A 27,460-nucleotide genomic window follows, 5' to 3' on the forward strand; every position below is an offset into this window, starting at 1 on the left:
TTGTTTTATTTAGTGCAACATGATTGGTATAACATCAACTAATAATATGGTAAAGTGGTGATGTGAAATGCGTTGTATTTGTGGGTGAGAAGCTAAAAGAGACAAAAGTGAAAAGGATAATTATATTTATTTTAAATAGTAACCACATCATCATTGGACTTTGTCCAGCCTTCAGCCAAATGATCCCTCACTGCTTTGTCGAGAATTGCCTGAAAATAATAACGTCACAATTGTATTTTCAATTTCTTTGTTATGATCACCATAATAATTTGCTGCTGCTGCCTGTGGTACTATAGGAAGTACCAAAGGCACCAAGCATAATTCATATTTTTTGCTACTCACCTCAATATCTTTACATCCCTGCATAGCTCTACTTAAAACCATATCAAAATAATCCATGTGAAGTCGGTGGGACATTTCAATTAAACCAATGCTTCCTGTAAAAAAGAACTTGCAATTAGTGCTGTTTCTCAAACTGATGATCATTCCTTTTAGAAAATATTTAAAATGACGCTGATACATATCCAAGCCATTGTTATTGCTACATGGAACATATTAGCGAGAGGGGTGGTGTAAAACTTGGATGAACTCTATTCCGTATTTATTAATAAGAGGATAATTATGAGTATGAGATCTGTAGCATTTTCTACCTCGACGTTGGCAAAATCTTCGAAAATAACGAAGGAGCCATAAATAAGAATAACAAGAAGCGCCCGTGTCCAAAGCCGCGTGAATCGATCAAGAAGATATTTATTTCAACTCACCAGTGCTAGGCAAACTAGCGACAGTCAACACGACCCCCCCAGCCGCTTCCTCCACGTGACTGACATCCACTAAAGGCTCCGGTTCTCCTCCCTTCCAAGCCATGGAAGCAGTGCAGGCAATCATGTATGCCTTGATAGGAATGCCGGCGTCGATCAGCGCGAGAGTCGCTGCGTTCACGCCTGCGCAGTATGCGCCGCCGTCGGCCTGGGTTGAGAGGAAATTCAGTCAGTCACAATATAGAAAATAACGCTGTGCTACTGACTGTACAAAAAATAAGAATAGTTCTGGAAATATCAGCAACAATCATACAAAAGATCCTTCTATTATTTTTAATGCAAAAGATTGTATGTGTTACGGCTAAAGCCCTATGTGCGTAGGTTTAGCTGGCCACGGCTATGTGTAACCGGCCTTATGTGGCTATACGTAGTTGTATCTTCTTCTGTTCGGTTAAATCTAGGTGTAGCCTTCATCATAGCGGCTACATTTAGATGCAACCCGTCTCTAAAGTTAGGTGTTACCTATGTCTCATCATTTAGCTGGGATGAAGTGGCGCAACAACCTCCCTAGCAAGATAATTACCTGTAATACTTCAACGTAGATGTCTATCTGTGAGCGCGGGTACAGCTCTGTTTTGATGGCTGCCATCAGGGCCTGTCTCAGCTGCATGGACATCTCCTGGGATTTGCGGTCGCCACGCTGACGGTTCTTTCTCTCACCTGCAATAATCATTTTCAAATAAATTGGGATATTTTCTTCACAGGATAGATAGTTATAAGTAAGTATAGTTTTTGCCAAAGCGGCATGCAAGCCTTTGCTGCTCAGGAAAAGAAAAATGTTCAAATCTACTGAACTGATTGGAAAATATCTTTCACTGTTGGGAAACTACACTAGTAATATAGGCTATATTAAATCTGCGTACAGACTTAGGCGGGGTCGTAGTTCCCAGGTGATGGGAGTGAAACTACAGGAAAACAGCTAATTATGCATATGCGTGTACCTATGCTCTTAAGTTAGTTGTGAGTCTAGTGCACTATGTAGTAGCAAAACTTGAGTAAGTACATACACAACATTTATTTATTTATTTTTAAGGAAGAAAATAAAACTGGGCTTGGTAGGTATCAAACGAGTATGAAGTAAGTTATGACAAAAACATTTGGGATTGATAAGAAGAGAAAATGTGCAAGAATCTTGGTGAATAGTCAAATTGGTTGCTTTCTTTCAATTTTTTTTTCGGATAATCATTGATTTTCAATAAGCCAAACTATTCAATGACTGATGAACTTTTATCACAATGCTTATTGATATCAAAAAATGATATTTTGGGAAACTTATTGTTTTCATACAATAGATATTGAGTCATAGTGTATGATGTTTTGATAGCATTTCATCCGATTGTTTGCACAACCAACCTTTTTGAGAATAGTTTATTCTTTCTGAATTCTGTAGTAGGTGTAGTAGTATTTGATATTTTTTTTTCCATTTTAAAGTGTGATTATCCATAGGGAAAAATCTTATGGGTTTGTATTTTTTTGTATAACAGTTACATACCTAAAAGCTACAGTACTGCCTAATGGTAATGTTTTCTTATTTTGTTGTACTTAAATGAAAGTAAAAAGTGTTTATTTACCTGTGGAAAATGTAGCCATGCTGTACTGGCAGTTGACCACTACGCTATCTGGTAAGCTTTTGGCTTTGGAGGCCTGAAACAACAAGTCATTCAGTAAATATTGCGGACAATTAACGTTTCATAGTAGCCTTGTGATATTCTGGTCAGTGGGTCGTCTTAGGGGCGGTGAAAATACAACATAATTTTTTTACTGAGAATATTGTGGAGGATAGCAAAATCTCATGCATTTCAATTTATATTAAAATTGCTCAGCATAAAAAGGAATATCTATAGAACTTTTTAACTTCAAATAAATGTTGTGAAATAAGTTTATTAAGGTGTGATAAGTAAATAGCCTAATAATAATATGAAGAATTTTGGAGTCTGTCCATGCTTAATTCTATCAACTTACTTGGTGAGGGCCATAAACTGCAGCTAAAACTTTTGTGTTTCCTTGTTCCAAATAAGCGCTTCCATCAGGTTGTGTGAAAACACCAAGTTTGCATTGAATACGCCGAAGCTCGTGAGGCCGTCGTCCGTCAAGGCGGAGTCCTTGACTTGATAACAAGTCCGGTCCTGGCATTTTGTAGATAAAAACAATAAGTTCAAATTAAAAGACCTCACGTGTTGCCGATAAAATTTGTAAACACAGGCAGAAGCACGATTATCGATCGATTTGACTGACAGTGACAGTGTCTTAGTAGTGTCATTTGGCAAAATTAAATTATAAGCCCTGGCTGATATTCTCAACAGGCCTAACCTATATTTTTTATCGATCGATACTAATAAAAAACATAGGAAATATTTTGTTTGTTTGTTTGTACCCTAAAGGCTCCGAAACTAGGGAACCGATTTAAAAAGATATTCCACTTTTGGTTGATACATAGTCCCCGAGTAATATAGGCTATATTTTATCTGGGTAATGGCAGTAGTTCTCACGGGCCGCGAGTGGAACCGTGGGAAAACAACTAATGGAAAACGATTTGGTAGCGGGTGTTTGAAGCTTAGGTACGAATTTTATTCGTTTTTAGTATTGTGTTTTTACGATTTTTTGTTCGTCTTTCTGTGTCTTTTAGTAATAACGTTATCGTTGTAAGTTGGTAACTTGAAGGAAAACCTATTTATGCTTACATTATGTGTTTTTCTAACAACTATCTTAGTCAGCAATAATTTCTAACTCTTCAATCATTTAAGTGGTTTATTCATGTGGTATTAAAGAAGTGCGTGAAAGAAAAGCGTAACAACTAATAAAAAAATTGGTGATTTTGGTAACCCATCACCTGTGTCTAATCAATTTTGTGTATAATCTGCAGAACCTAAATTAATCGTATTTATAATTTATAATCTGTCTTCAATGGCCGCGAGAGGAATTCTGTTGTGAATCCCAAGAGTGCAAATTGTAAATCGCTTATCTCGCATTAAAACAATCAATTAGTTATTTATTTACAAAGGAGATATGTGACTAGTGCTTGGTGTTAGAAATTAGGTATTATTTATTAGATTCCATACTGGATCTTTGTGCTCGCGCCTATTGACCGTTGTCTTGTCAATTGTCATCCCGGTGATGCGTGCGTGTGCATTACATTTGGACAAAAAATCGATCTAAATGATTTCAATTTCATCGTAATGTCTACCCTAATCAATAGCTAAACGTGTTGTTAAACCTTTTGTCTATTTAACGTGGTGATTGTGCTTTGTGGTGTCTAAAATATTTATTGTTTATATTGATTGGTGTCCTAAATAATTTGTGTTTAATTGTAATACGTAATTGTTACAGAAGTGACTAACCACAATGGACGTAGACGATTCGGCGGTGGACCTGAGCGTCAGGTGATTTTTATTATTGTCTTTTATGTTTTTGTTTACATTCTGAAAATGCGTGAATTATGTAATTTTATTTATAATGCAGGGCATTGCCACCTGAATTGAGCGAGCTGAGAGCTTTGACGGCCAGTGGGCTTACTATCACACCTGCACAACCACCACCACATGTAAGTCTATAAATAACTTTAACTTCTTAAACAAATTACCTTCCAAAGATAAAAAGCTTGAGAAAAAGTACCTACATAACTTTCTCCTATTTGTATAATCTTTGTTCATCGCATACCTGTGTCACCTGGAGGTCATAATAATTTTTAAATATATTATGCATCATAATTTTCGATGACCTCAGAATTTTTATATAAGGAAGTTGGAGAACATTAAATTAATACGTAACCAAAATAAATTGTCCAATTCTTAGTTATTATTTTGATAGTAGGTATTGTTATTTTTACGAGTTTACTACTGAAATAATGTCCCTGAAAATTAAAGTAATATCATAATTAACTCTTTGTTTTCCTTTTGCTTGCATCACAAAGATTGACAGGGTAAGTAAATGTAGTATCATAAGTTTAAATGTGTAGCAAATCTTGAATAAATTGTTGTCTAAACAAAACATTCTAATTTCAAATGGATGTTAATGATGTGACTAATTCATTAATCACACTCTAGAACAGGATTTAATTAGTAAAAAGATTATCTATGGTTCTTATACTAATCTGAGATTAATTAACTAATAAAGACATCATATGTGTGCTGGTTTCATATTTGGATGTATCAGATGGATGAGTTTTAAGAAAAAATTAAGACTATGCAGCCAGGCTTTTATTTAATATAAAGTATTTATAACTGTTATGCAATAGGTATAAGATAAGCTAGTGTATCATAATACAATAGACTCATAGCAGCTAGCATCATAATCCTCCTAATATTATTAATGTGAACGTTTTAAAGGATGTGTACCTATGTTTGTTAGTGTTTTACACAAAAGTTACTCAATCAATATTGATGAAACTTGGCTTTGATATTGCATACATATTTGAGTATCAAAGAGTACTTTTTATCTACTACTATTGTGATGTAGGCAAATCAATTACTTTTAGGATGGGCACTTTTAGCAGTATATCTGATTTGGTTGTATTTTATGTCTGTGAGAGTTAATTACTATACAAAGTTCATGATCATCAATAAATGCCTGGCTGCATAGTTGGACATTTTGCGAGTAAACTGAAACTGTAATGATGTTACTCAGGTACAACAGCTCAGGATTGTGAGTAGTTTGCTTGATATTATTAGCTATGCCTAGTTTGTTTGTTTACCTACAACATGCAGTCTTCTAGTGTTGCTGTAGTGAATGGTAGTTGCCATAATTAACAGTTTACAAATTAGTGATTTAGTGCATAGGCAGCCTTTTTCCTATAATGTGTGTGAATAGACATATGTATCCATATTATCTTGAATTTTTAAAGTCAAGGAACTAGAGAAACTACCAAAGAACTAACTGAAGTCTATAGCTCATCATGCATTATTGATATTTAAACAATGCTATTTAGTGCTTAGCAATAGAAGTAAAGATGGATACCTATGTCAATCCACAACAGTAGGTACAAACAAATTGATTTCTCAATTGCTGAATCTTTTGTTATCATATTTCCTTTTATCTTAGTCATACTGTAGTTTAGTTTGTTTACACAAGTTCAAAGGTTTGAGGTATTATTAATTTATAAATAAATATCACTAGTTATTTCTGCACCAATCCATCTATTACACACATTTTCCTCTTTCTAGCCGTGTTTTGTGGTTCAATAATGACTATGTGTTATGTGTAGGGCGCCAGCGGCAAGCGGGTGCTTCGCCCACGATCTGAACAGCGTAGTTATGCGGAGAGCCCTGATATCGTGTTGTTGCCGGCCGCGCCGCCGCATCGCAAACCGTCTATGCCGACTCCTGCGCCTTTTACAGGTAATTTAGTTATTATTGTTGATTTTCTTAAAAAAAATGTGATCTTAAAACACCAAAGCAAAAGATTACTTTATGAACGTCAAATATTCCACAACACAGTCTCTTCTAGACTTCCTATTTGTTATTTTTTATGTAGTAGAAAACGTGGTGTAACAAACTACGTCAACTACGACTCAATGAATAAGGAGAAATGGAGAAAATTCAGAAAACTTTCTTATCTATGCTAAAACATGACCATACTTGGATAAATAGATCACTTGAATATGTAATGTAAGACATGTAATACACAAATTATCATAAGATGTACAATAATGTTGACCCAATTTTTCTCACGAATGAGATTAGGGTTATGTACTATATGACGTCACAAAACAATTAAGTACATAAGCTATACAAACAATGCCACATTATCAATGAACAAACACATAATAACATATCATGCTGTTAATTTTGTGAGCTAATTAGTACCATGTTTTTGTGTCACTACTGTAAAGTTGTAGTAACCTATATTTGGATTTTAATTTAAATTACCATAATAATTCAATGGATTTACACAGTTGCTTTAACTTCTCTGCTCAGATGACAAAATGTATGTGTTAAATAGATACCGAAATTCCACTGGATGTTTAAAAACTTCTGATCTGCTTTGGTGGATTTTTCAGAGTAACGAGACTTATTTTGCCCATTGTAAACAAACTCAGTTAGCCTAGCTTGCATATTTGAGCCATTGTTTATACAACGTGCTTCCGAAAACCAACAAACGAGAGAGAAACCAACCGTTTAAAAAAGTAGTTATGTGTAAATGCCAAATGTTTTAGCCAACTTCTCAATTCGGATGTCTGAAAACCTTTAAACCATCTTCTCAAAAAGAAGGAGGTTCTTAACCTCTTCTAACTCAAAATTTGGTATACTTTTCTTCAACAGACGTGAGCAGTAAACTGAACTCGGGCGGTGTGAACGTGTCAATAACCCCAAGCACGCTCCCCGCGCCCGCGCCCGAGTCGCCCCGCGACCCGCGCGACGACGAGGACTCGGAGGAGGACGAGAATGAACCGCCGCTGCCCATACCTGGACATAGAGTGAGTTAATGTCCACTTTGTACTGTTTTCAGTCAGGGTTTGGTCACAGAGTCACGAAAGCCGTCTTTGGTCCTCGTGGCCCCTCTCTAAAAGGCAGAAGACGGCACAAAAGCTGAGGTTTTTAGTGGGTGCGAGTCCCACATAACCTCACCGTCTCCCCGGGCGGTGTGTGTATGCGTCAGGCATTTTCCTCAGCTGAAACATAAAAAAAGGATTTGGTCACAGAGGGATGATTTTATTTGCAATGTATATGATTTTTGGTACATACATACGGAATTACTAGTCTACAAAGAAAAATTATGTTGGTTTTCAACCTTTGTAGTCTTTGTTAGAGTTTTTAGAAAGTCAAAGGTTTTTTTATCATATAGACCTATTACAGTTGCTTAAGAAACGACAAGCTAGGTGCACAGTTCCAAAAAGTGGGTCTTTTGGAGAAGAACCGGCAAGAAACTCCATAGACACTTAAAAAAAAAACTACACATGATCTCTAATTCCAACTGAAGCCAAGGCGAATTGCTAGTCTAAAATGTTTGTCATTACTATTTTTCGATCCAAATTATAACCTTTAAATCGACGATGTATGTATGTGTATTTTGTCATGCAAATGTTTACCGAAATCGTTTTAATGTCACCATTTGACTTAAATTTTTGAAGATGTTGAGGTGGATGTGTGGCGTCACTAGGCTCGACCGTATCCGCAACGAATACGTGCGAGGAAGCCTAGGGGTGCGGGATGTAGCGGATAAGTTGCAGGAGAGCCGATTACGGTGGTATGGCCACGTAAAGAGAAGACCACCAGACTACGTGGGAAATTTGGCACTGCAACTTTCTGTCCCCGGTCGAAGATCACGAGGCCGCCCTAAGACCAGATGGCGGGACGTGGTGTCAAAAGATATGAAGGAGTGCCAGGTGTCCGAGAACGATGTCGTAGATAGAGCGAAGTGGAGAAGAAAAATTAGGAAAGCTGACCCCACCACCATGTGGGATAAATAGCTAGAAAGAGAGAGAGATTTGACTTAAATTTTTACCCTCACCTCCACCCAGCTTTTCGACTTTTTCTTACTAATATGTTTAATAGTAACGTAATGTGATTCTCTAGGAATTATCAAGCGCAGAAATATGGGAGCGCGAGCGTCGTCTGCGCACGTTGCGCGAAAAACTGCGCGCTGAAGAAACGCGACTCGTGTTACTGCGGAAACTGCGCCAGAGCCAGCAGGCTACCGGATTGCCGCCCGCTAAGGTAAACTATAGAAATTATGGACTTCCTGATTCTGATGTAAAGTACTAGCTTCTGCCAGCGGTTTCACCAGCTTCCCGTGGGAACCTCTATACGAACAAGGATAAAAAGTAGCCTATACGCCATCCTCGATAAATGGCCTATCTCACACTGAAAAATTTTTTCAAATCGGATCGGATCGGATCAAACGTTCCTGAGATTAGTAAAAAATATTGAAACGAAATTCCACGTTTTACTTTATTTTTTTACCGTAAAAGAGGTGTGCGTTCACCATAAAGCTCATATCAGATTGATTAATTTATTAATCCACTAAATTACATATCTATAATTGATACATTTGTATGGCACAGGATTCTACAACAGGCACAGCATTGGCCGGCAGCGGCTGCGTGGTGCCGCCCGGCGTCACCGTCACGCCCGCGCCGCCGCCCGCACACCAGCAGACCAAGGTATATTATCATACTAGCATGCTCCGGTAGTCAACAGTATTTCCCCGCTATTTAACGTATGTTGTTATATGTCCTACCTTCCTCTTTAATCACTCTATCTATTAAAAAAAACCGCATGAAAATCGGTTGCGTGGATTTGAAGATTTAAGCGTACAAAGGGACATAGGGACAGAAAAAGCGACTTTGTTTTATACTATGTAGTGATACAAACAGTTGTAATATTGTTTTTTTAGTTCATTGAAAATTTTATTATTATATATATAGGTGTATATATATCTATACTCGCTAAACGTACGTCTGATGGCGAGAAGCGCTCTTGTTCTTGTGTGTGTTTAAATGAACGTTAAAGGGACCCTTTACTAATATTTCCTTGTTTTTTGTTCTATTTAGCGCACGAACAGCGCCGCGGCGGCAGCCCCGGGCTCTGGGAGCTCGTCACGCCGCACGTCCAGCCTGCCCGGCGGCGCCACCCTCACGCCCGGGCCTTACCGCTCACAGGTATCTAAATCAAACTAAAAATAACATATTCATCCAAAAATATAATTTAAAACAAAGCATGTCGGTGTTAACAAGTCAAGCATTTTAGCGATTTTAACTTTGATGCACTGAAATTGGACACTAGTTACTGCACAATAGTCAAAATGTATGACAATAAATTCTGACGGAAAGCTGTAGTTCTTGTCAAATAACTATTAACTTTTGACGCCTCGCATGTGTGCGGTGGTGTTTTGATCGTACATTTTGACTGAAGTAATTACTGACCAATTTGGAATGGCATATGTCACATCCAGGTATTTTTACCCATTACAAATCCACGTTATTAATTTTATATTTTATGTAACGGCGACTTGGGTCTCTATAAGCCCTATTATTTAACATTTTTGCGTACCTAAAACTTGGCCTAACAAAAAGAAACATACATTTTTAATCCCATGAACATCCCTATCACATACTAAAAGCATATATGTTTTGTTCTCAGTCATCAACAAGCGGCGGTGCCAGCATAACGCCTTCAGTGACAATAACTCCGGCACCACCGCCAGCGAGCTCACATGCTTCCTCCAATAAGGTAATAAATATTTAGTTACCTTTATACTGATGGATTTCCTTTTCAGTTTTTACGATGGTCGGTATAATTTATAGGTCTGAAAGTTACGAAAGACTTAGAGTATGACAGTCTTAGTGACAGTTGTGTATGCTCTGAAAGTGGTCTAAATATCATTAGTACTACCTCTGACATGCAAATCTACTAAGTAATTGCTTAGGCTAAATACTACTGGTAACAATATCAACCCTATTAAACGGTACTGACACTAACGAAGGAAATAAGCCACGCTGTCTACCCTCTATAAAATTTATAGTTACATGGTCCATTACACGTTGAAATTCAGGCATAATATTAATTCTCACTATTAGTATATATTATCAAATATTAATTCTCATTATCAGTAGTAATTCGTCATAGTTCTGATAATGTGTTGTAAATTGCAAGCAACCTCAGGACACGTCGTCGGTGACCAGTAGCACGAGTGACGCAGTGAGTATGGAAATGTGATGTCATTTCACTATTTACTATACTTACCTCTATGCTATGAAATTTCTTTAAAAAATAGGTTACGGAGTATTGATGTGATAAATAAACTAATAAACGGTCGTGACTATGACGATTATGATACTTTGTAGCATCACTATCGACAAATTATTTTGCGCACACTTGCGCAAAGTTGCGCAATATCAGGACTCTTAGCGCAATTGTTTGCGCAAACCTGTCACTTGACAAACAAATGCGGTAATTTCAGACTGTGTAGGAATTAAAATATTTCTAGTATAAGACAGAAATGTATTAAGGCACGTAGTATCAAATATGTGATTGTTTTACAGGCGAGCTCCCGTAGTTCTGAGGATACCCAGACTCCCGCGCAGCGTCAGGCCGCCGCTAAACTGGCTCTGCGGAAACAACTCGAGAAGACCCTATTGCAGGTATATTGCTGTTATACATATTTGATTTAAAGATTGAATTGGTAATGTGGTGTTTTTTTTACATTATAATTAGGGACATTGCATTTTTTTATTGATTTTTAGATCTACGAAGTAGCCTTTTATCTATGAGAACTGCCTAATTTTATTGCATTGTCAATAATACATACATTTTTTTTATATAACTGTGTAGGTGTTTATATTTTGATTTGAAATTCAAAAGTCTAGATTCTGAAAAGACTAATATGTACTTTAATAATTATTTTTGCCATGAGAACATAGTACACAGCTTTGAATAAAAAATTTGCAACTCAGTGGGTTGTCATTCCCATCAACAATGATATAGCTCTAGCCAAACTTAATTGTCTATAACCAAACCGCCATTAAGTTTGGCACGAACTACATAATACATTTTGTTCATAGATCCCCCCTCCCAAACCCCCACCGCCGGAGATGAACTTCATCCCGTCGCCTAGCAACACCGACTTTGTTTATCTGGTCGGACTCGAGCATGTCGTCGACTATCTCACTAATGAAGACCGGTGAGTTTAATCCCACTAAATACTACATAGCGACGCCTTGTGAAAACCTCGTTAGTGCAAGAGATAAATTTTCAGGATAAGGGTTAGTATTGGATATTTTTTACGACTATCTTCCAAGAAATGCAATAAAAAAAGATTGAGAAAAAATGCATTTCCGAGGTTTTCATTCTAAGACGACGATAGTATAAGACAAAGTCGCTTTTAAGCGTTCCGTACCCAAAGGGTAAAGCGGGATCTTAAATCGCTTAAATCTTTAAAACTACGCAACGGATTTCGATGCGGTTTTTTATAGATGGAGTGATTGAAGAGGAAGGTATGTATGTATAATAACATACATTATATAGTGTGGAAATACTGTTATCCTTATATCCGAAATATTTGCGAAGCCGAGGCGGGTCGCTAGTTATATAATAATACCCGTTTTCCCGCGTTTTACCCGAGTTGTGTGGGAACTACTTCCTGTACCAGAATAAAATATAGCCTATGTTAGGGGCAGTTCATAGAGTGTACATAAGGAAATGCATAGAGTTCATAAAGTGTACATAAGGAAATACATAGGGGAGTTCATAGAGTGTACATAAGGAAATACATAGGGGAGTTCACGGAGTGTACATAAGGAAATACATAGGGGAGTTCACGGAGTGTACATAAGGAAATACATAGGGGAGTTCACAGAGTGTACATAAGGAAATACCTACATAGGGCAGTTCATAGAGCATACATAAGGAAATATACAGGGGAGTTCATAGAGCGCATCTCAGCTCATCATTATATATTCCGTGAGCGATAAGCGAGTGTGTACTTTTTAGTCAACTGCTCGATATCCGCGTCGCCGACACGATGACGTCACGCGCAGCTTAGCTCCCACTGCGAGCGCGCGTCGTGCGTGAAATAAACTCGTTAACACTATGTCAAACAATGGTATTCATCTTGAGTGTGTAAGGCACTTGTCTCACCGGCAACGATTAAAGAGTAACGAGTAGAGCTAGAACTAGAAACGAGTTAGCGAGACGCGGGGAGTGAGTGCGTAGTTCCGATATTTGTGTAGCTCGGCTATAAGCGAGTGTGCGAGTGAGGCGGGCGATTACTCGCATCACTCGCTCGCTAGATACGCACTGTAGAGAAATAACCACTGGTTGCTCTCTCGGCGTGAGTTCTAAACGCTTGGCGAGTGTCGCCGAGCGAGTGTTATCTTCCATAGCTTTTGTCGCTCAGCGACAAACTAGTGAAGCGAGTGCTCGCCGGCAGTGTGAACAGTCAGCGATCAACTATTAGTATATGCTTCTCTTTTGTTCACTTGGAAAGTATATCTATTGTACTTTTCTTGAGCGAGGAAATAGATAGTTAGTCGTTTTCTCGTCGTTGGTGGGACAACTGCGTTAGATGAACTTAGGCATTATATATTAAACGTGACGTTTGTGACGTTTTTCCATAGTATGCCGCGGTCGTCAGTACCGGCTGTATGTGCGCAGTGCGGCTGCGACTTCACGCCGGTGTGGCGCTGGGAGCGCGGCGCGGGGGCGGCGGCTCGACGTCACGACGCCACCTTCACGCCCGCGCCGCCGCCGCCCTCCGCGCGCCGCCTCTGCGAGCTCTGCGTCAGCGGGAACGTCAAGCGAGCGCTCAAGGTATGTGTGTGTAGTGTGGCGCAGTGCGGCGGCTCGACGTCACGACGCCACCTTCACGCCCGCGCCGCCGCCGCCCTCCGCGCGCCGCCTCTGCGAGCTCTGCGTCAGCGGGAACGTCAAGCGAGCGCTCAAGGTATGTGTGTGTGGCGCAGTGCGGCGGCTCGACGTCACGACGCCACCTTCACGCCCGCGCCGCCGCCGCCCTCCGCGCGCCGCCTCTGCGAGCTCTGCGTCAGCGGGAACGTCAAGCGAGCGCTCAAGGTATGTGTAGTGTGGCGCAGTGCGGCGGCTCGACGTCACGACGCCACCTTCACGCCCGCGCCGCCGCCGCCCTCCGCGCGCCGCCTCTGCGAGCTCTGCGTCAGCGGGAACGTCAAGCGAGCGCTCAAGGTATGTGTGTGTAGTGTGGCGCAGTGCGGCTGCGACGTCACCACACGACGCCACCTTCACGCCCGCGCCGCCGCCGCCCTCCGCGCGCCGCCTCTGCGAGCTCTGCGTCAGCGGGAACGTCAAGCGAGCGCTCAAGGTGTGTGTAGTGTGGCGCAGTGCGGCGGCTCGACGTCACGACGCCACCTTCACGCCCGCGCCGCCGCCGCCCTCCGCGCGCCGCCTCTGCGAGCTCTGCGTCAGCGGGAACGTCAAGCGAGCGCTCAAGGTATGTGTGTAGTGTGGCGCAGTGCGGCGGCTCGACGTCACGACGCCACCTTCACGCCCGCGCCGCCGCCGCCCTCCGCGCGCCGCCTCTGCGAGCTCTGCGTCAGCGGGAACGTCAAGCGAGCGCTCAAGGTATGTGTGGTGTGGCGCAGTGCGGCGGCTCGACGTCACGACGCCACCTTCACGCGCGCGCCGCCGCCCTCCGCGCGCCGCCTCTGCGAGCTCTGCGTCAGCGGGAACGTCAAGCGAGCGCTCAAGGTAGTGTGGCGCAGTGCGGCGGCTCGACGTCACGACGCCACCTTCACGCCCGCGCCGCCGCCGCCCTCCGCGCGCCGCCTCTGCGAGCTCTGCGTCAGCGGGAACGTCAAGCGAGCGCTCAAGGTATGTGTGTGTAGTGTGGCGCAGTGCGGCTGCGACGTCACCACACGACGCCACCTTCACGCCCGCGCCGCCGCCGCCCTCCGCGCGCCGCCTCTGCGAGCTCTGCGTCAGCGGGAACGTCAAGCGAGCGCTCAAGGTATGTGTGTGTGGCGCAGTGCGGCGGCTCGACGTCACGACGCCACCTTCACGCCCGCGCCGCCGCCGCCCTCCGCGCGCCGCCTCTGCGAGCTCTGCGTCAGCGGGAACGTCAAGCGAGCGCTCAAGGTATGTGTGTAGTGTGGCGCAGTGCGGCTGCGACGTCACCACACGACGCCACCTTCACGCCCGCGCCGCCGCCGCCCTCCGCGCGCCGCCTCTGCGAGCTCTGCGTCAGCGGGAACGTCAAGCGAGCGCTCATGTGTAGTGTGGCGCAGTGCGGCGGCTCGACGTCACGACGCCACCTTCACGCCCGCGCCGCCGCCGCCCTCCGCGCGCCGCCTCTGCGAGCTCTGCGTCAGCGGGAACGTCAAGCGAGCGCTCAAGGTATGTGTGTAGTGTGGCGCAGTGCGGCGGCTCGACGTCACGACGCCACCTTCACGCCCGCGCCGCCGCCGCCCTCCGCGCGCCGCCTCTGCGAGCTCTGCGTCAGCGGGAACGTCAAGCGAGCGCTCAAGGTGTGTGTAGTGTGGCGCAGTGCGGCTGCGACGTCACCACACGACGCCACCTTCACGCCCGCGCCGCCGCCGCCCTCCGCGCGCCGCCTCTGCGAGCTCTGCGTCAGCGGGAACGTCAAGCGAGCGCTCAAGGTATGTGTGTAGTGTGGCGCAGTGCGGCGGCTCGACGTCACGACGCCACCTTCACGCCCGCGCCGCCGCCGCCCTCCGCGCGCCGCCTCTGCGAGCTCTGCGTCAGCGGGAACGTCAAGCGAGCGCTCAAGGTATGTGTGTGTGTGGCGCAGTGCGGCTGCGACGTCACCACACGACGCCACCTTCACGCCCGCGCCGCCGCCGCCCTCCGCGCGCCGCCTCTGCGAGCTCTGCGTCAGCGGGAACGTCAAGCGAGCGCTCAAGGTATGTGTGTGGTGTGGCGCAGTGCGGCGGCTCGACGTCACGACGCCACCTTCACGCCCGCGCCGCCGCCGCCCTCCGCGCGCCGCCTCTGCGAGCTCTGCGTCAGCGGGAACGTCAAGCGAGCGCTCAAGGTATGTGTGTAGTGTGGCGCAGTGCGACGTCACCACACGACGCCACCTTCACGCCCGCGCCGCCGCCGCCCTCCGCGCGCCGCCTCTGCGAGCTCTGCGTCAGCGGGAACGTCAAGCGAGCGCTCAAGGTATGTGTGTAGTGTGGCGCAGTGCGGCTGCGACGTCACCACACGACGCCACCTTCACGCCCGCGCCGCCGCCGCCCTCCGCGCGCCGCCTCTGCGAGCTCTGCGTCAGCGGGAACGTCAAGCGAGCGCTCAAGGTATGTGTGTGTAGTGTGGCGCAGTGCGGCGGCTCGACGTCACGACGCCACCTTCACGCCCGCGCCGCCGCCGCCCTCCGCGCGCCGCCTCTGCGAGCTCTGCGTCAGCGGGAACGTCAAGCGAGCGCTCAAGGTATGTGTGTAGTGTGGCGCAGTGCGGCGGCTCGACGTCACGACGCCACCTTCACGCCCGCGCCGCCGCCGCCCTCCGCGCGCCGCCTCTGCGAGCTCTGCGTCAGCGGGAACGTCAAGCGAGCGCTCAAGGTAGTGTGGCGCAGTGCGGCGGCTCGACGTCACGACGCCACCTTCACGCCCGCGCCGCCGCCGCCCTCCGCGCGCCGCCTCTGCGAGCTCTGCGTCAGCGGGAACGTCAAGCGAGCGCTCAAGGTATGTGTGTAGTGTGGCGCAGTGCGGCGGCTCGACGTCACGACGCCACCTTCACGCCCGCGCCGCCGCCGCCCTCCGCGCGCCGCCTCTGCGAGCTCTGCGTCAGCGGGAACGTCAAGCGAGCGCTCAAGGTATGTGTAGTGTGGCGCAGTGCGGCTGCGACGTCACCACACGACGCCACCTTCACGCCCGCGCCGCCGCCGCCCTCCGCGCGCCGCCTCTGCGAGCTCTGCGTCAGCGGGAACGTCAAGCGAGCGCTCAAGGTATGTGTGTGTAGTGTGGCGCAGTGCGGCGGCTCGACGTCACGACGCCACCTTCACGCCCGCGCCGCCGCCGCCCTCCGCGCGCCGCCTCTGCGAGCTCTGCGTCAGCGGGAACGTCAAGCGAGCGCTCAAGGTATGTGTGTGTAGTGTGGCGCAGTGCGGCTGCGACGTCACCACACGACGCCACCTTCACGCCCGCGCCGCCGCCGCCCTCCGCGCGCCGCCTCTGCGAGCTCTGCGTCAGCGGGAACGTCAAGCGAGCGCTCAAGGTATGTGTGTGTAGTGTGGCGCAGTGCGACAACACCGCGGAGGAAAGAAAGATGATCGAAAATGCCAATGCCATAGGTCAAAATCAAAAATCATTTATTCAAAATTGGCTGCTAAACAGCACTTTTCGACCAGCAACCAGCAACACATGGTCACTGATCTGAACCTAATTGACCAAGGAATACTCAATACTCAATTCTTTATTTGCGTGAATGTGGACGACCCGCTCGAACGCAACAACGCTCCAACAAAAACTAGTAGCGTGCACGCTTGACGCGACGCTACCACAACTCACACTCAAACACTTCGCTCCACACCCCGCCGTTCCGAATTTGCAGCATTGAATAATGTGTCGATTGTTTACACTGTGTGTGCAGGCGGAACACACGGCGCGGCTGAAGACGGCATTCGTCCGCGCGTTACAGCAAGAACAGGAGATCGAGCGCCGCCTCGCCGCGCCCACCGCGTCGCCGCCGCCCACACCCGCCGCGCCGCCCGCGCACGCGCCGCCCGCACACCAGCCGCCGCCCGCACATGCGCACCGACCGCTGCAGGTATGTTTAACCTCGAAACAAAACACTACACACCAGTGAAACAAAGAGGAAACAACAATGGTCCTACTGCAAGTCCAACCTACCTGCCGGGGCTGCGGGTTGTTCGAAAGAGATACCGCGACCCTGGCACATAAAAGGCCTACGACGGAACACGACGGTTTTTAGTCAGTAAGAGTCTGACACTCCCTCGCCGCTGCTAACCCACAGCGGGAGTAGTCATTTGATGATTTTTGATGTACGGGCTAGTCGGCGCACTCCTCTCAGACTCATCTCATGCCGGTTACGAAACTGTAACTTAAAGGGGAAAGGGTTAAGCTGCGTATGCGTCCAATATGTATAACTTTGAATGCGAGCCTAGAATGGATATAAAATGCTACATCAATCAACACGTAGCCTAGAATCAAATAAAAATCGCTCTATTTTATGTTCCAATACCTTGACTAATTTATCCATTTTTATATCGTTCAAATATACATAAGGTATGGAACCAATTTTTCCTTGTCATCTCACTATCTCATGCAATCAATACACAGATTATATTAACCCACGTCTCTATGACAGATGTCGGTGTCTCGCAGCTCATCACGTGGCGGGTCTACCTCGTCCCCCGCACCCGGCAAGACGCCCGCCCCACCTGCGCCCAGGTACGTTATGAAAATTATAATATTTGTACACTAACAATACATAAAACTCGTCACACTAACAACACGTCACACTCCCTACATATCTTTTTGTAATACGACCCTGTTTTTTTCCACCAACATCTTTATTTTATTGGTTCTAGTGACTTGATGTATTATTTAATATTAACTCAAATCAAATCAAATCAAAAGTCATTTATTCAAACTTGGCTGCAAAACAGCACTTTTCGAACGTCAAAAAAAATAAATTTACAAAAGACAGCCCCCAAAACGCCCACCCTTCACCACTTCCTATGTGTTTTTGCTGGGAAGAAGAAGTGGCGCAACAAACTCCCCAGCAACTAAATCTTTGCTATCTAAAATTTAAACAAAAATGATTGTTGTTGTTCAGAGCTCTGTCGTCATCGGACTCGCTACGTAGCCACCACTCGGATCGCTCCAGAGAAACCAGTGAAGTGCCAGCCAAGAAAGGAAAAGGTATATACATACTATTGACTACTATATTTATATTCCTACTTTGACATTCTTTGTAATAACATATTTAAACAGTAAAATGTTACATTGACCAGTGAAGCAATTAAAATTAAAACTGCATCTATTTGTAATAACTGTTTTGTTTTTGACAGGATCTTCTTCAAGTAGTACCAGTCAAAATAGTAGCAGTAGTAAGCAGCATCAGGTTAGTCACAAAATGTGTTTTCTTGAAACTCAGAAGCTGTATAGAAAGAGGACCACATTCTGATTTATGTACTCAATACTCATTTTTTTATTTACGTTCATAATAACAGCCTAGAACTGTACTAAGATTCTGTCTACCTATTGTAGTTACATTTTCTACACCTCCACCACACCACGGGACTATTGAGTCCTGAATTTTTGGTAGGCCAACGTGGGGCCGAAGCCAACACGCTGAAGCCCTTTTGAGACAACTTTAGTGAATCATTTTTTAGATATTTTTTTATTATTTCAGCAATTGGCAGCAGCCGCAGCGGCACAGATGGCGTTTGAGCAGCACAGCGCAGCCGCCATGCAGGCTCTGCAACACCAACTACTCAGAGGTAGTAGTTCCGTTCGTGTTTGTTACAACGTTTTACTCTATCTTACTATTTTAGTCTATCGAAACTGGCCATTAGGTTTTTGAACCCTGCTCGCTCAACAACATGCATGACTATCTAAGGGTGTGGGTAAATCCCCCTAGCGCGGAAAAAACTTAAAACACTTTGAAAAAGTGTTACCATGTAAATAGACATTTGCTCTCATATTTGACAAGTGTTTAAATCATCTAGTCGTATAGTTTTCACCAAATTTTATGACGGTCCGAACAGAAGCCATTTAAGATCCAAGCAACTTGGTATCGGCCGCAAGCGCATGCTTGTACTCGAAATTAAATTGCGAGCCGTCATAAAGTTTGACGAGACTATGCTTAGAACACCTTAGACCTATTTTTACAACACTGCTTCTCCACTCCAGGTCTATCAGGCGCCGGTGGAACCTCAGGAATGTCACCAGCAGCGGCAGCCGCGGCCATGATGCAGTTCTCTCCTCTCATCTACACGTACCAGCTAGCCATGGCCCAGGCCTCGGCGCTAGGTAAGCGTTGTACGTATTGCACACACTTTTACTTTATTATTATTATTTAGTATTTAGTGCTGGGTTTTAATGCTGGCTGGTTTAATTTTGTACTTAAAAAAAGAATGGTTCAAATCGGTTGCTAAATGACGGAGATATGCGCGAATAAACATAAAAGATAACAAAAAATACATGAATATCCCAATTGAGAATCTGCTCCTTTTTGAATTTGGCCGAAAAGTGAAATTTTAAAGCATGCTTTGAAAAGGTATGTCTTTAATTAATAAATATAAATATGAGAATTTTACTGAGTTATCGCAGGAAATCATATTTACCTACATCTAGAATAAAAAAAGGAAAGTTTGTGAATTCTTCGAGATTCAATTACCAGCCAGCGTTGAAACTTTTCCGAATTATCTTTATTTGCTAAGCTTTTGTGCTGCAATAATAAAATCTGTGGTCATAACTACCGAAAGACAAAATGTTTCGATTCTTTTGAAATACAAATCGATGTTGCTTATTATGACAATCCTATCAACTTATCTTCATATTTTTTTATTTTGGATACAACTTTTGAATTTTACTCTTTTTAATACTTTCAACGTTATAAATAAAGTTTTTTCTCAAGTATTACATTCCAAAATTCAATTGACTGATTAAAAAAAAAATGTTTTGGTCTGAAAAGTGAATACAAACTATTCTTCTTGGTTTCACTGCCACCCGTATAAAAGTAGTCTTATTTTATTTGAATGTTTAAGCTTTCAAGTTTCATCATAAATTGGTCTGGCAATCATGAACGACGTTGTGACGTTTCATAGGAGCCTCCGAAGGCCTATTTGAAATAGAAACATTTCACTTCAGGAGAAGTGCCATTAAATCTTGATGTGGGAAATATGACTAGCTATACAATGATGCTCTGTGTATGTCGAGCATCAATTCTGCTCATGTATTGTCTGCCGCAGCCGGCAAGGGCTCGGGCTCGAGCTCGGGCGCCGCCATGCAGGAGATGCAGCGCGTGGCCGAGGCGCAGCGCCAGTACCTGCTCGACATGATCCCCGGACAGCATCCCCGCAACCCCTGGACTAAGAACTAGAGGTAAAGGCTTCAAGAAGAATCTTATTTTTTTACAAATATGTACCTAGTTCTTTTTTGCGACTCACTACTTTCACGGAAGCAATGTTTTGCAAAGAACTAGAGGTGAAGAGGAATCTTTGTTTTTTTTACTAATACATAGTCTTTTTCCACGATTCGATAGTATTTTTGACGAAAGCAGTGTCTTTTAAACACACATTTTCTGACACTTCACGGATTGAAGTTACTGTTACCTCTTTTGAAAATTACGAATCGTGAATGTTTTGTGATCATATCGGATATTTCACGAATCCTTGTTCTGTATAAAATTTTTCGTAAAATGTTGAAGATGCGTTTTTCATCAATTATTTATTTCCTTATAATTTGTTCATACTTTTTATTTCCTTACTTATTTGTTCGGAAAAGTAAATTTAACTTATTACATTTCAGCTGTGAGGAGAGCAACATGAAGTTTCAAGTGAAAGTGAAGGCGATTGACGAAGCAGTGATTTTCGTCAATTTACAACTAAAACGTATAACTTATAAATACGTTACAAGCTAAGGAGTGATATTATAACTGACAACAGCCTGAGCATAAAAGCTCATTGAAGCTAAAACTATTGAAATATTTCTAAAATTTTAAATGTTATTTTGTAAACTTTAAACAACTTGTTACTGAACGGTTTTAACGATAGTTTTAGTTAAATCGTTTTGTTAGTGTCACAAACAATGGACTGTCGTTAAAACTGTTTTTGTAAATGTTTTTATTATGTGTTCACTTTTTGACCGCCATGTATTAGAAATTTTAACAAAAGTAAGTAGTCAGAAAACGACAATGTCGATAAATAATACTAGGGATGTAACTTCTTAAGTCGATGTTTCATCTATAAATACTTCGGAAACATTTTCATACGTAATCTTTAATCTGTAAGCTTTAGATATGAACTTAATTCAATATTAAATTGTCACCGTGAACATACGTGGCGGTCAAAAGGATAAATTAACTCAAATCCGTTATAAGGAAGGCAAACGCTAGATTTCATACATTCTTTTGAAGAAAACCACACCGCGGTAAAGAATGCATTTCTAAGAAAAATCTAGAATAAATAAGGTTAGTTAGTAATCTAAGGATAATTTTTCAATGTCTTACAAAGCGATGCACAAGTTTTTAAATACGTAAATGGCTTAGATTAGGTTATATCAACGATTACAGTTTTTGTGCTAATACACAAGATCTCAATAGGTAATAGTGCTGGGCAAAATATCGATCTGTAATCATGAATATGTACTTTTATTTTTATCGATAGGTGTATGGAATCATTTCATACTTTATAAAGTCGTCTAATCATATTGTTTTTAATCAATCAAGATACAAGCTTGTAATCTATTTCACTTTTGTTTATGTAATATATAAAAAAATCACCTACGTTTATGCAATCCAATATAGTTTGTTTACATCAGATTTTATTTTTATGCATTTCTTTTTTTTATATTGTTTGTAAAATTTTGTCCAGCATTGTCCACGATGCTAGAACTCAGATGGGTTGAAAAGGAAAGTGTGAAAAATCTAGATATTAAGTGATTCGATCATTTTATAAGACGTGTTTTTAACTAGGCTACGAATAAATGGATATTGCTAAGGATAACTTGAGGTTTTATTTTCAAACTAGGTTAATATGATATTCCCCTCAATAAGTGGGCGATATTCCGAGATCCCATAGCTAGTTCCGAAATTCCACTACATCATGGCCTAGCTAGTTGATCAAACGGAACAGGAAAACCGATTTTTTATAGGGTGCCAAAAAGCGGCCGCCAATACTGTAAAAAACATAATCAAGTATATATAAAATCAATGCGGGAAACAGCTAGTTTGGAGTAAAACAAAAACTAAAATTCATTTCATTCATTCAATAAACAATTCCACTAATAAAACATTGCAGCTTAACATTCTCATCGCTCTGCAAACACAATATCACTAGTTTCCTATGCACTATACTGCAGATGGTCTTGTTGGTAGAAATCTGGTCTGCACTGAGGAACATTGACAGTTTCTTAGCGTCCACTCTGCAGTAACATATGCGGGAGATGTCTTCGTTGGTTTGAGTGTCCGTTTCTGAGTCGGAATGTTCTATTGGCCCTGGAATTTACAGTTAGTTTAATTTTAGCAGTTTTTATGATGCCTAATTTCATCAAAATCAGTTCAGTGAATTATTGCTTTATGTACTCCTGACAAATTGTGTTTATAACGAGTAGGGATTGGTATGTTCTTATTAGCAAAGTTTTTTTGTCCTCATCTGTGTAGCCTTTCCTGAACAGCGTTCGGGTCAGCTTCCAGTCTAACCTCAACCTTTACCGTAACCTGGGCAACCCGATAAATCTTAATTAACTGGTTGTCAGACATTCTGACTTCTTTTGGAGTACCCATAATGATTGCAGAGGATGTTCAAATGACACCAATTTATTGTGCATTTAGAGACACAGACAAAGTCGTCATCCACAGGTTGACTGTGAACTAACTTAACTTTTGGTTTCTCAGGTAGCAATATCTGGCAGAAATAACACGCAGCCTTTATGAGGCAGGTAGCATTAACTAACAGATAACAGATGGATTTGTATGACATTCCGTCACTAAGAAATGGCTTAAGTAACCATTAAATGTCTCTGAGTGGGGAGCTTACACTGCTTCATATTTACCTCCAAAAGCCTCCACACTCAGTCCTTTAAACCGTGTCGACACTTTAGCCATGTCAGTCTTTATTTGTAGCGTTAACCTTCCTTCAGCAGACGCCCTGATCACCACTTCAGATGCCATTGTCCTCATTCTGTCAATAGTGGTTCGAAGCTGTTTAAGAGGCGGTAATTCTATTGATATCTGAAAAGTACATAATAGAACAGTTTGTTTGAATTTTGTTAGGTAACTAGTGAAATAGATTTCTGCAGATTAAAGCTTGAAGTGTTAATTTTTCAATTAATGACTTAGCATTCCACTATTGAGTGTAGAATACAACAGACACAGTAGTTGAAAAGTCAACAATGCCAGCCTGCAATGCATGGTTTGATTTTCATCAGAGTTGACAAACAGACAAATTATCAGCCTCTCAGAAATCTGCCTGACCTTTTTACCAATTATATATATGGGGGTTGGCTTGCAGTCTAACTAGATACGAAGCGACTGCTTACCTGACGTCAACATCCCAATTACTCGGGCAAGCCAATATCCCTTGCTTTTTAAGACTGGTGGTCAGAGTTTTTTTGTTCTCAGTATATGTAACTACTGCCAAAGATGATCAAATAACGACCAGCATGTAAAATAACTAAATGCATCATGATCCTCCGAGCCATTTTCCCAACTATGTTGAGGTTGGCTTCCAGTCTAACCGGATTCAGCTGAGTACCAGCGCTTTACAAGAAGCGACTGCCTATCTGACCTCCTCAACCCAGTTAACCGGGCAACCCGATACCCCTTGGTTAGACTGGTGTCAGACTTACTGGCTTCTGACTACCCGTAACGACTGCCAAGGATGTTCAATGACAGCCGGGACCTACAGTTTAACGTGCCTTCCGAAACACAGTCATTGGTGTCTAAGATATATTTAACTAAATACAGTTGTATATAAATTTTAATATACTCACATCTAGGCTTGGTATCCTAGGTTCTTGGAAGTCGGCCCACATTTTCCTTGGTATTACAGTTACTGGTATATCATGTGTCACTTGTCTAGTCTGCTGTGATAGAACACATGGCTGAAAAGAATACATTTTTCATGATATATTGGACAAAATCATCATCATTAATGTTGTTACTATACATATAAGCAATTTTGATTAATTTTAGGTTTTAGCGCTAACAATCTGACTTAGTAATGTCTTTTTTAACAGTTTGTTTTTTGCATAGCTCAAAAACATACCACAAGTGTTATATTTTGAAGCATTAATATTGAAGTCCACTGAGAAAAGATGAAAGAACAGACCTTGAGAAAACCTTGGTCCTCGACTATTAAGTCTAAAATCACCAAACTGAAAAAAGCGCAAGAGCAAGCGTGGTGATTAATGCTCAAACCTTCTGTGTATGAGAAGAAACCCGTGCACTGCAGTGGGACTATAGAAACGCTGATGATGATGACTTACATCGTGAATGTAGAATTAGTACAATAATTCCACATATTCAAGCAAATAGCTCTTCAGTTTTATAATATTAGTATTGATACATACCATTTCAATTTCTAAAGTAAGACATGGACACTGTTTCTTGGTTAGTTTCATTTTCAAAGATTTTGCTGTCTTTAGAGTTACTAAGGATCTTGCTAAATTACCTGAAATTATATTAAAATACATTAAAGTTTTAGGTCTGATCTCTGTTCCTTACAAAATCCTAAAAGATGTATTCAGCAACAGGTGCTTTATGTATTTCAAACTCATTTGAATATCTTTGAAGTAAATAAATGAAAAAATAAACAAATAATAACATTCAAATAAGAATTCTGATTATTTCTGATAGAGCATGCCCAATTCACAATCACTTAACCATTACTATTGAAAGTTTATATAATATGCCACTTATATATACGAATTGAAGTATACAAACCTGAACTTAAAGCTAAATAAATATCCTTATGTTCCTCATCCAACCCGATCATTTGGTATTCTGAACAAAACATTGCTTGTGGAATCTCACACCAAAGGATTGGAGGCGAAGGCCCGCTATTCTCTTCGCTTACGATAAAGTACATATGATCATCAGTCAATCTTAACACGCATTCTTTGGATAACTTCGATATTATTGTCACAACATCTGCAAATAGATAAAGAAAGCTGAAAAGATATAGCAAGCAAAACTTTGTTGCAAGTTTGCAACCGAAAATAATTACTTGAAAGTTCCCGCATCGTGCCAGCATCAATCATTAAAGCACGGAATTTCATATTTTGTGTTCTTTTTACAAGGTGTAACTAACTATTAACTATTATTTTATTATGCAATGTTCGCGGGCTTTTAAAATCGTATTTTTTTTTTATCACTTTTGTTTTGACAGCTAGAGCAGAAAATAAATCAAAGACAATATAATTTTTTATTGCCATGATATAAAATAGACACGAGTAATCGACTAAAATGACTTTTTCGGGAAACGATGATTTTTACGATAGAATGTCTTCGTATCGAGAATTAAAAAAAACCGAGACCCAAGAAATTCAGATTTCTGGAAAAATTGTATTCAAAATCTCTCGGGATATTCAGATAGTTATCTGACTGACTTATCTTCTCCTTTTATGCCCTATTTTCTATATGTTTAATTGTTGATAACAAAAACGCATCAAAAACCTGAAAATTATATGACGTTGATAAGCTATGATGTTCCGTTCCTTGCATTCACGTACCTAGTTCAGCGCCATCTACTCATTAGCAAGATAAATAATTCAAAGAAATCGCCTCATTGATCGTTTAAGTTGCCCCTTAGACTTTCCCCAGACGGCCAATATAGTTGCGCAATATTACAATGAAAATATTGTGCAATTAAAATTTGGTCGCTAAAAATCATTGCGCAATCTTCAATACTAGCACAGATTATATAATAGTTACTACGTAACAGATAAATCACTCCATACAAAAAAGTCCATACCTACTGTTATAAGCACCTATAAGTTCCCCAACTACCTACAAATTCCTAGCTGCGTTATAAAATGAACCTTAAAAGCTCGAGCGCTTGATTGTTATTCCAATGCCATAGCGCACAGTTCAGTGACCGCAACCGTGCCGTGGCCGCGCTTAGGGTTGCTTCTTACAATTTATTAATATTTAAGTAGGAAAACAAAGTTACGCTTATTTTAAGATAGCCTTTTTTAAAACTGAGTTTTTAAATAAAAAGTAATATCAAGAATATTTTTCTTTAGTTAACTATTGTATTGCCTACTAAAATGGAGTATGGGTACATATTACTAAATATTACCTAATACGTAAGCATAGGTAAGTATCTACATAAGTAAAGCTTTCGTCAAAATCAAAGGCGGTTTCCAACTATTTTTCGAGCACAAGTGCCACACCCCATATGGTACAAGTCCGTCGAGTGTTGATACATACCTAAAATTGGTTTCTGCGTAGCGACACGCGTAATGTTCCGAGTCGTCATTAAGTTGGACCAGAACTATACCTACTTACACTCGAGATGTGTTTTGTTGAGCTACAAAACTCACAATACAGTTCATATAACTAATTAGGTATCTAAAGTAAAACAAGTACCTAATGATCTCTGTTGTTAAAATCATAAAGTAGATAAGTATTAATTTATTTTAAAAAATAGAATTACTAGATAAGTTCATAAATATAAAATGTTTCTAAATCTTACAATAGTCGCATATAAACCAACACAACTCAAAATAATCCATCAGTTTGTTAGGTAGCTTAAAAAAACGAATAAATACCAACAACAGCATAACATGCCACGAAATAAAAATAATAATATTGGAACGCGCGCGGCTCGTGTGGCTGTTGAAAGCCCTGAGCCGCGTGGGGCTACCGGTAACCCAGCGAGCGGTAGGCATTTATCGCGCGCAAGTACGTCGAGTGACAGAGGCCTGATACTAGGCCTAAACGTCAATTTTGCACAATATCAAATACTAGCTTCTGCCAGCGGTTTCACCCGCATCCCGTGGGAACTACTTCCCGTACCGGTATAAAGCCTATAGCCTATAGCCTTCCTTGATAAATGGGCTATCTAACACTGAAAGAAATTTTCAAATCGGACCAGTAGTTCCTGAGATTAGCGTTAGATTAGCGCTTAGGGTGTACCTTTTTAAGGTTACGACTGAGCATAACACTTTAATATTATATTGCAACCAGAGCCTAAATGTTTTCTTTATGAGAATTAAAAAAAATAGTTTTATTAGAATTAACGAAAATTAAAGATAGCGTTGTACATAGTATGTTAAAACAAAACATTATGCTGAGCCCTTTATGTGGTTTGGTTCAAGAAAGTCAGATTTCTGGACAAATTGTTTCAAAATCTCTGACTGACTCCTTTTCTCCTTTTATTCAATTTTTTCCCTATTTTAATTTTCTTCAATTGATTGTTGATGTCAAGTAAGTTTAGTTATGCGACCTCAAAATCATTATGACGGTTGATCTGATATGACGCTCCGTTCCTTGAAGTAACGTACTAAAATCAGCGCCATC

At 42.0% G+C, this 27,460-nt stretch overlaps 3 protein-coding genes across 4 annotated transcripts; 1 reads left to right on the plus strand and 2 right to left on the minus strand.

Moving 5' to 3' along the window:
- Positions 1–110: 110 nt before the first annotated feature.
- LOC110382721 (exosome complex component RRP41) lies at positions 111–3,066 on the minus strand. Its single transcript, XM_049849961.2, has 6 exons — positions 2,784–3,066; positions 2,393–2,465; positions 1,345–1,481; positions 765–969; positions 343–437; positions 111–209 (listed from the first exon to the last, which is right to left on the minus strand). Exons 1-6 carry the CDS (start codon positions 2,952–2,954, stop codon positions 132–134), a joined length of 759 nt encoding a protein of 252 aa, XP_049705918.1. The 5' UTR covers positions 2,955–3,066; the 3' UTR covers positions 111–131.
- Positions 3,067–3,689: 623 nt separating this feature from the next.
- Simj (simjang) lies at positions 3,690–20,317 on the plus strand. The gene is made up of 20 exons (XM_064041083.1): positions 3,690–3,857; positions 4,149–4,201; positions 4,281–4,362; positions 6,022–6,154; positions 7,079–7,233; positions 8,333–8,473; positions 8,821–8,919; positions 9,310–9,417; positions 9,899–9,988; positions 10,412–10,456; positions 10,801–10,899; positions 11,320–11,438; positions 12,874–13,066; positions 16,838–17,014; positions 17,576–17,658; positions 18,047–18,132; positions 18,282–18,334; positions 18,626–18,716; positions 19,126–19,254; positions 20,187–20,317. The coding sequence occupies exons 2-20, from the start codon at positions 4,164–4,166 to the stop codon at positions 20,315–20,317; spliced, it is 2,052 nt and encodes a 683-aa protein (XP_063897153.1). The 5' UTR covers positions 3,690–3,857; positions 4,149–4,163.
- Positions 20,318–22,183: 1,866 nt separating this feature from the next.
- Positions 22,184–25,368, minus strand: LOC110378791 (checkpoint protein HUS1). 2 transcript variants are annotated; one of them, XM_049849958.2, is made up of 6 exons: positions 25,164–25,368; positions 24,881–25,087; positions 24,508–24,608; positions 23,929–24,039; positions 22,990–23,167; positions 22,184–22,432 (listed from the first exon to the last, which is right to left on the minus strand). In XM_049849958.2, exons 1-6 carry the CDS (start codon positions 25,213–25,215, stop codon positions 22,203–22,205), a joined length of 879 nt encoding a protein of 292 aa, XP_049705915.2. In that variant the 5' UTR covers positions 25,216–25,368; the 3' UTR covers positions 22,184–22,202. The 2 variants fall into 2 exon arrangements, with proteins under 2 accessions (XP_049705915.2, XP_049705916.2); XM_049849959.2 differs by having other exon boundaries at positions 24,881–25,107; positions 25,164–25,314.
- Positions 25,369–27,460: the final 2,092 nt, after the last annotated feature.

This window comes from Helicoverpa armigera, chromosome 24 (genome assembly GCF_030705265.1).
Source record: "Helicoverpa armigera isolate CAAS_96S chromosome 24, ASM3070526v1, whole genome shotgun sequence".
NCBI classification, from domain to species: Eukaryota; Metazoa; Arthropoda; class Insecta; order Lepidoptera; family Noctuidae; genus Helicoverpa; species Helicoverpa armigera.

Excerpts from the sequence above, each read along its gene's own strand:
- LOC110382721 (XM_049849961.2), bottom strand. The coding sequence starts at position 2,954 with ATGCCAGGACCGGACTTGTTATCAAGTCAAGGACTCCGCCTTGACGGA. Across the intron at positions 1,482-2,392 it reads CATGGCTACATTTTCCACAG|GTGAGAGAAAGAACCGTCAG; the intron begins GTAAATAAACAC and ends TGATTATTGCAG. Across the intron at positions 438-764 it reads CGCTAGTTTGCCTAGCACTG|GAAGCATTGGTTTAATTGAA; the intron begins GTGAGTTGAAAT and ends TCTTTTTTACAG.
- LOC110378791 (XM_049849958.2), bottom strand. The coding sequence starts at position 25,215 with ATGAAATTCCGTGCTTTAATGATTGATGCTGGCACGATGCGGGAACTT. Across the intron at positions 24,609-24,880 it reads TTATTTAGCTTTAAGTTCAG|GTAATTTAGCAAGATCCTTA; the intron begins GTTTGTATACTT and ends ATATAATTTCAG. Across the intron at positions 24,040-24,507 it reads TTACTTTAGAAATTGAAATG|CCATGTGTTCTATCACAGCA; the intron begins GTATGTATCAAT and ends TATTCTTTTCAG.
- Simj (XM_064041083.1), top strand. The coding sequence starts at position 4,164 with ATGGACGTAGACGATTCGGCGGTGGACCTGAGCGTCAG. Across the intron at positions 9,418-9,898 it reads CCGGGCCTTACCGCTCACAG|TCATCAACAAGCGGCGGTGC; the intron begins GTATCTAAATCA and ends TTTTGTTCTCAG. Across the intron at positions 10,457-10,800 it reads CCAGTAGCACGAGTGACGCA|GCGAGCTCCCGTAGTTCTGA; the intron begins GTGAGTATGGAA and ends ATTGTTTTACAG.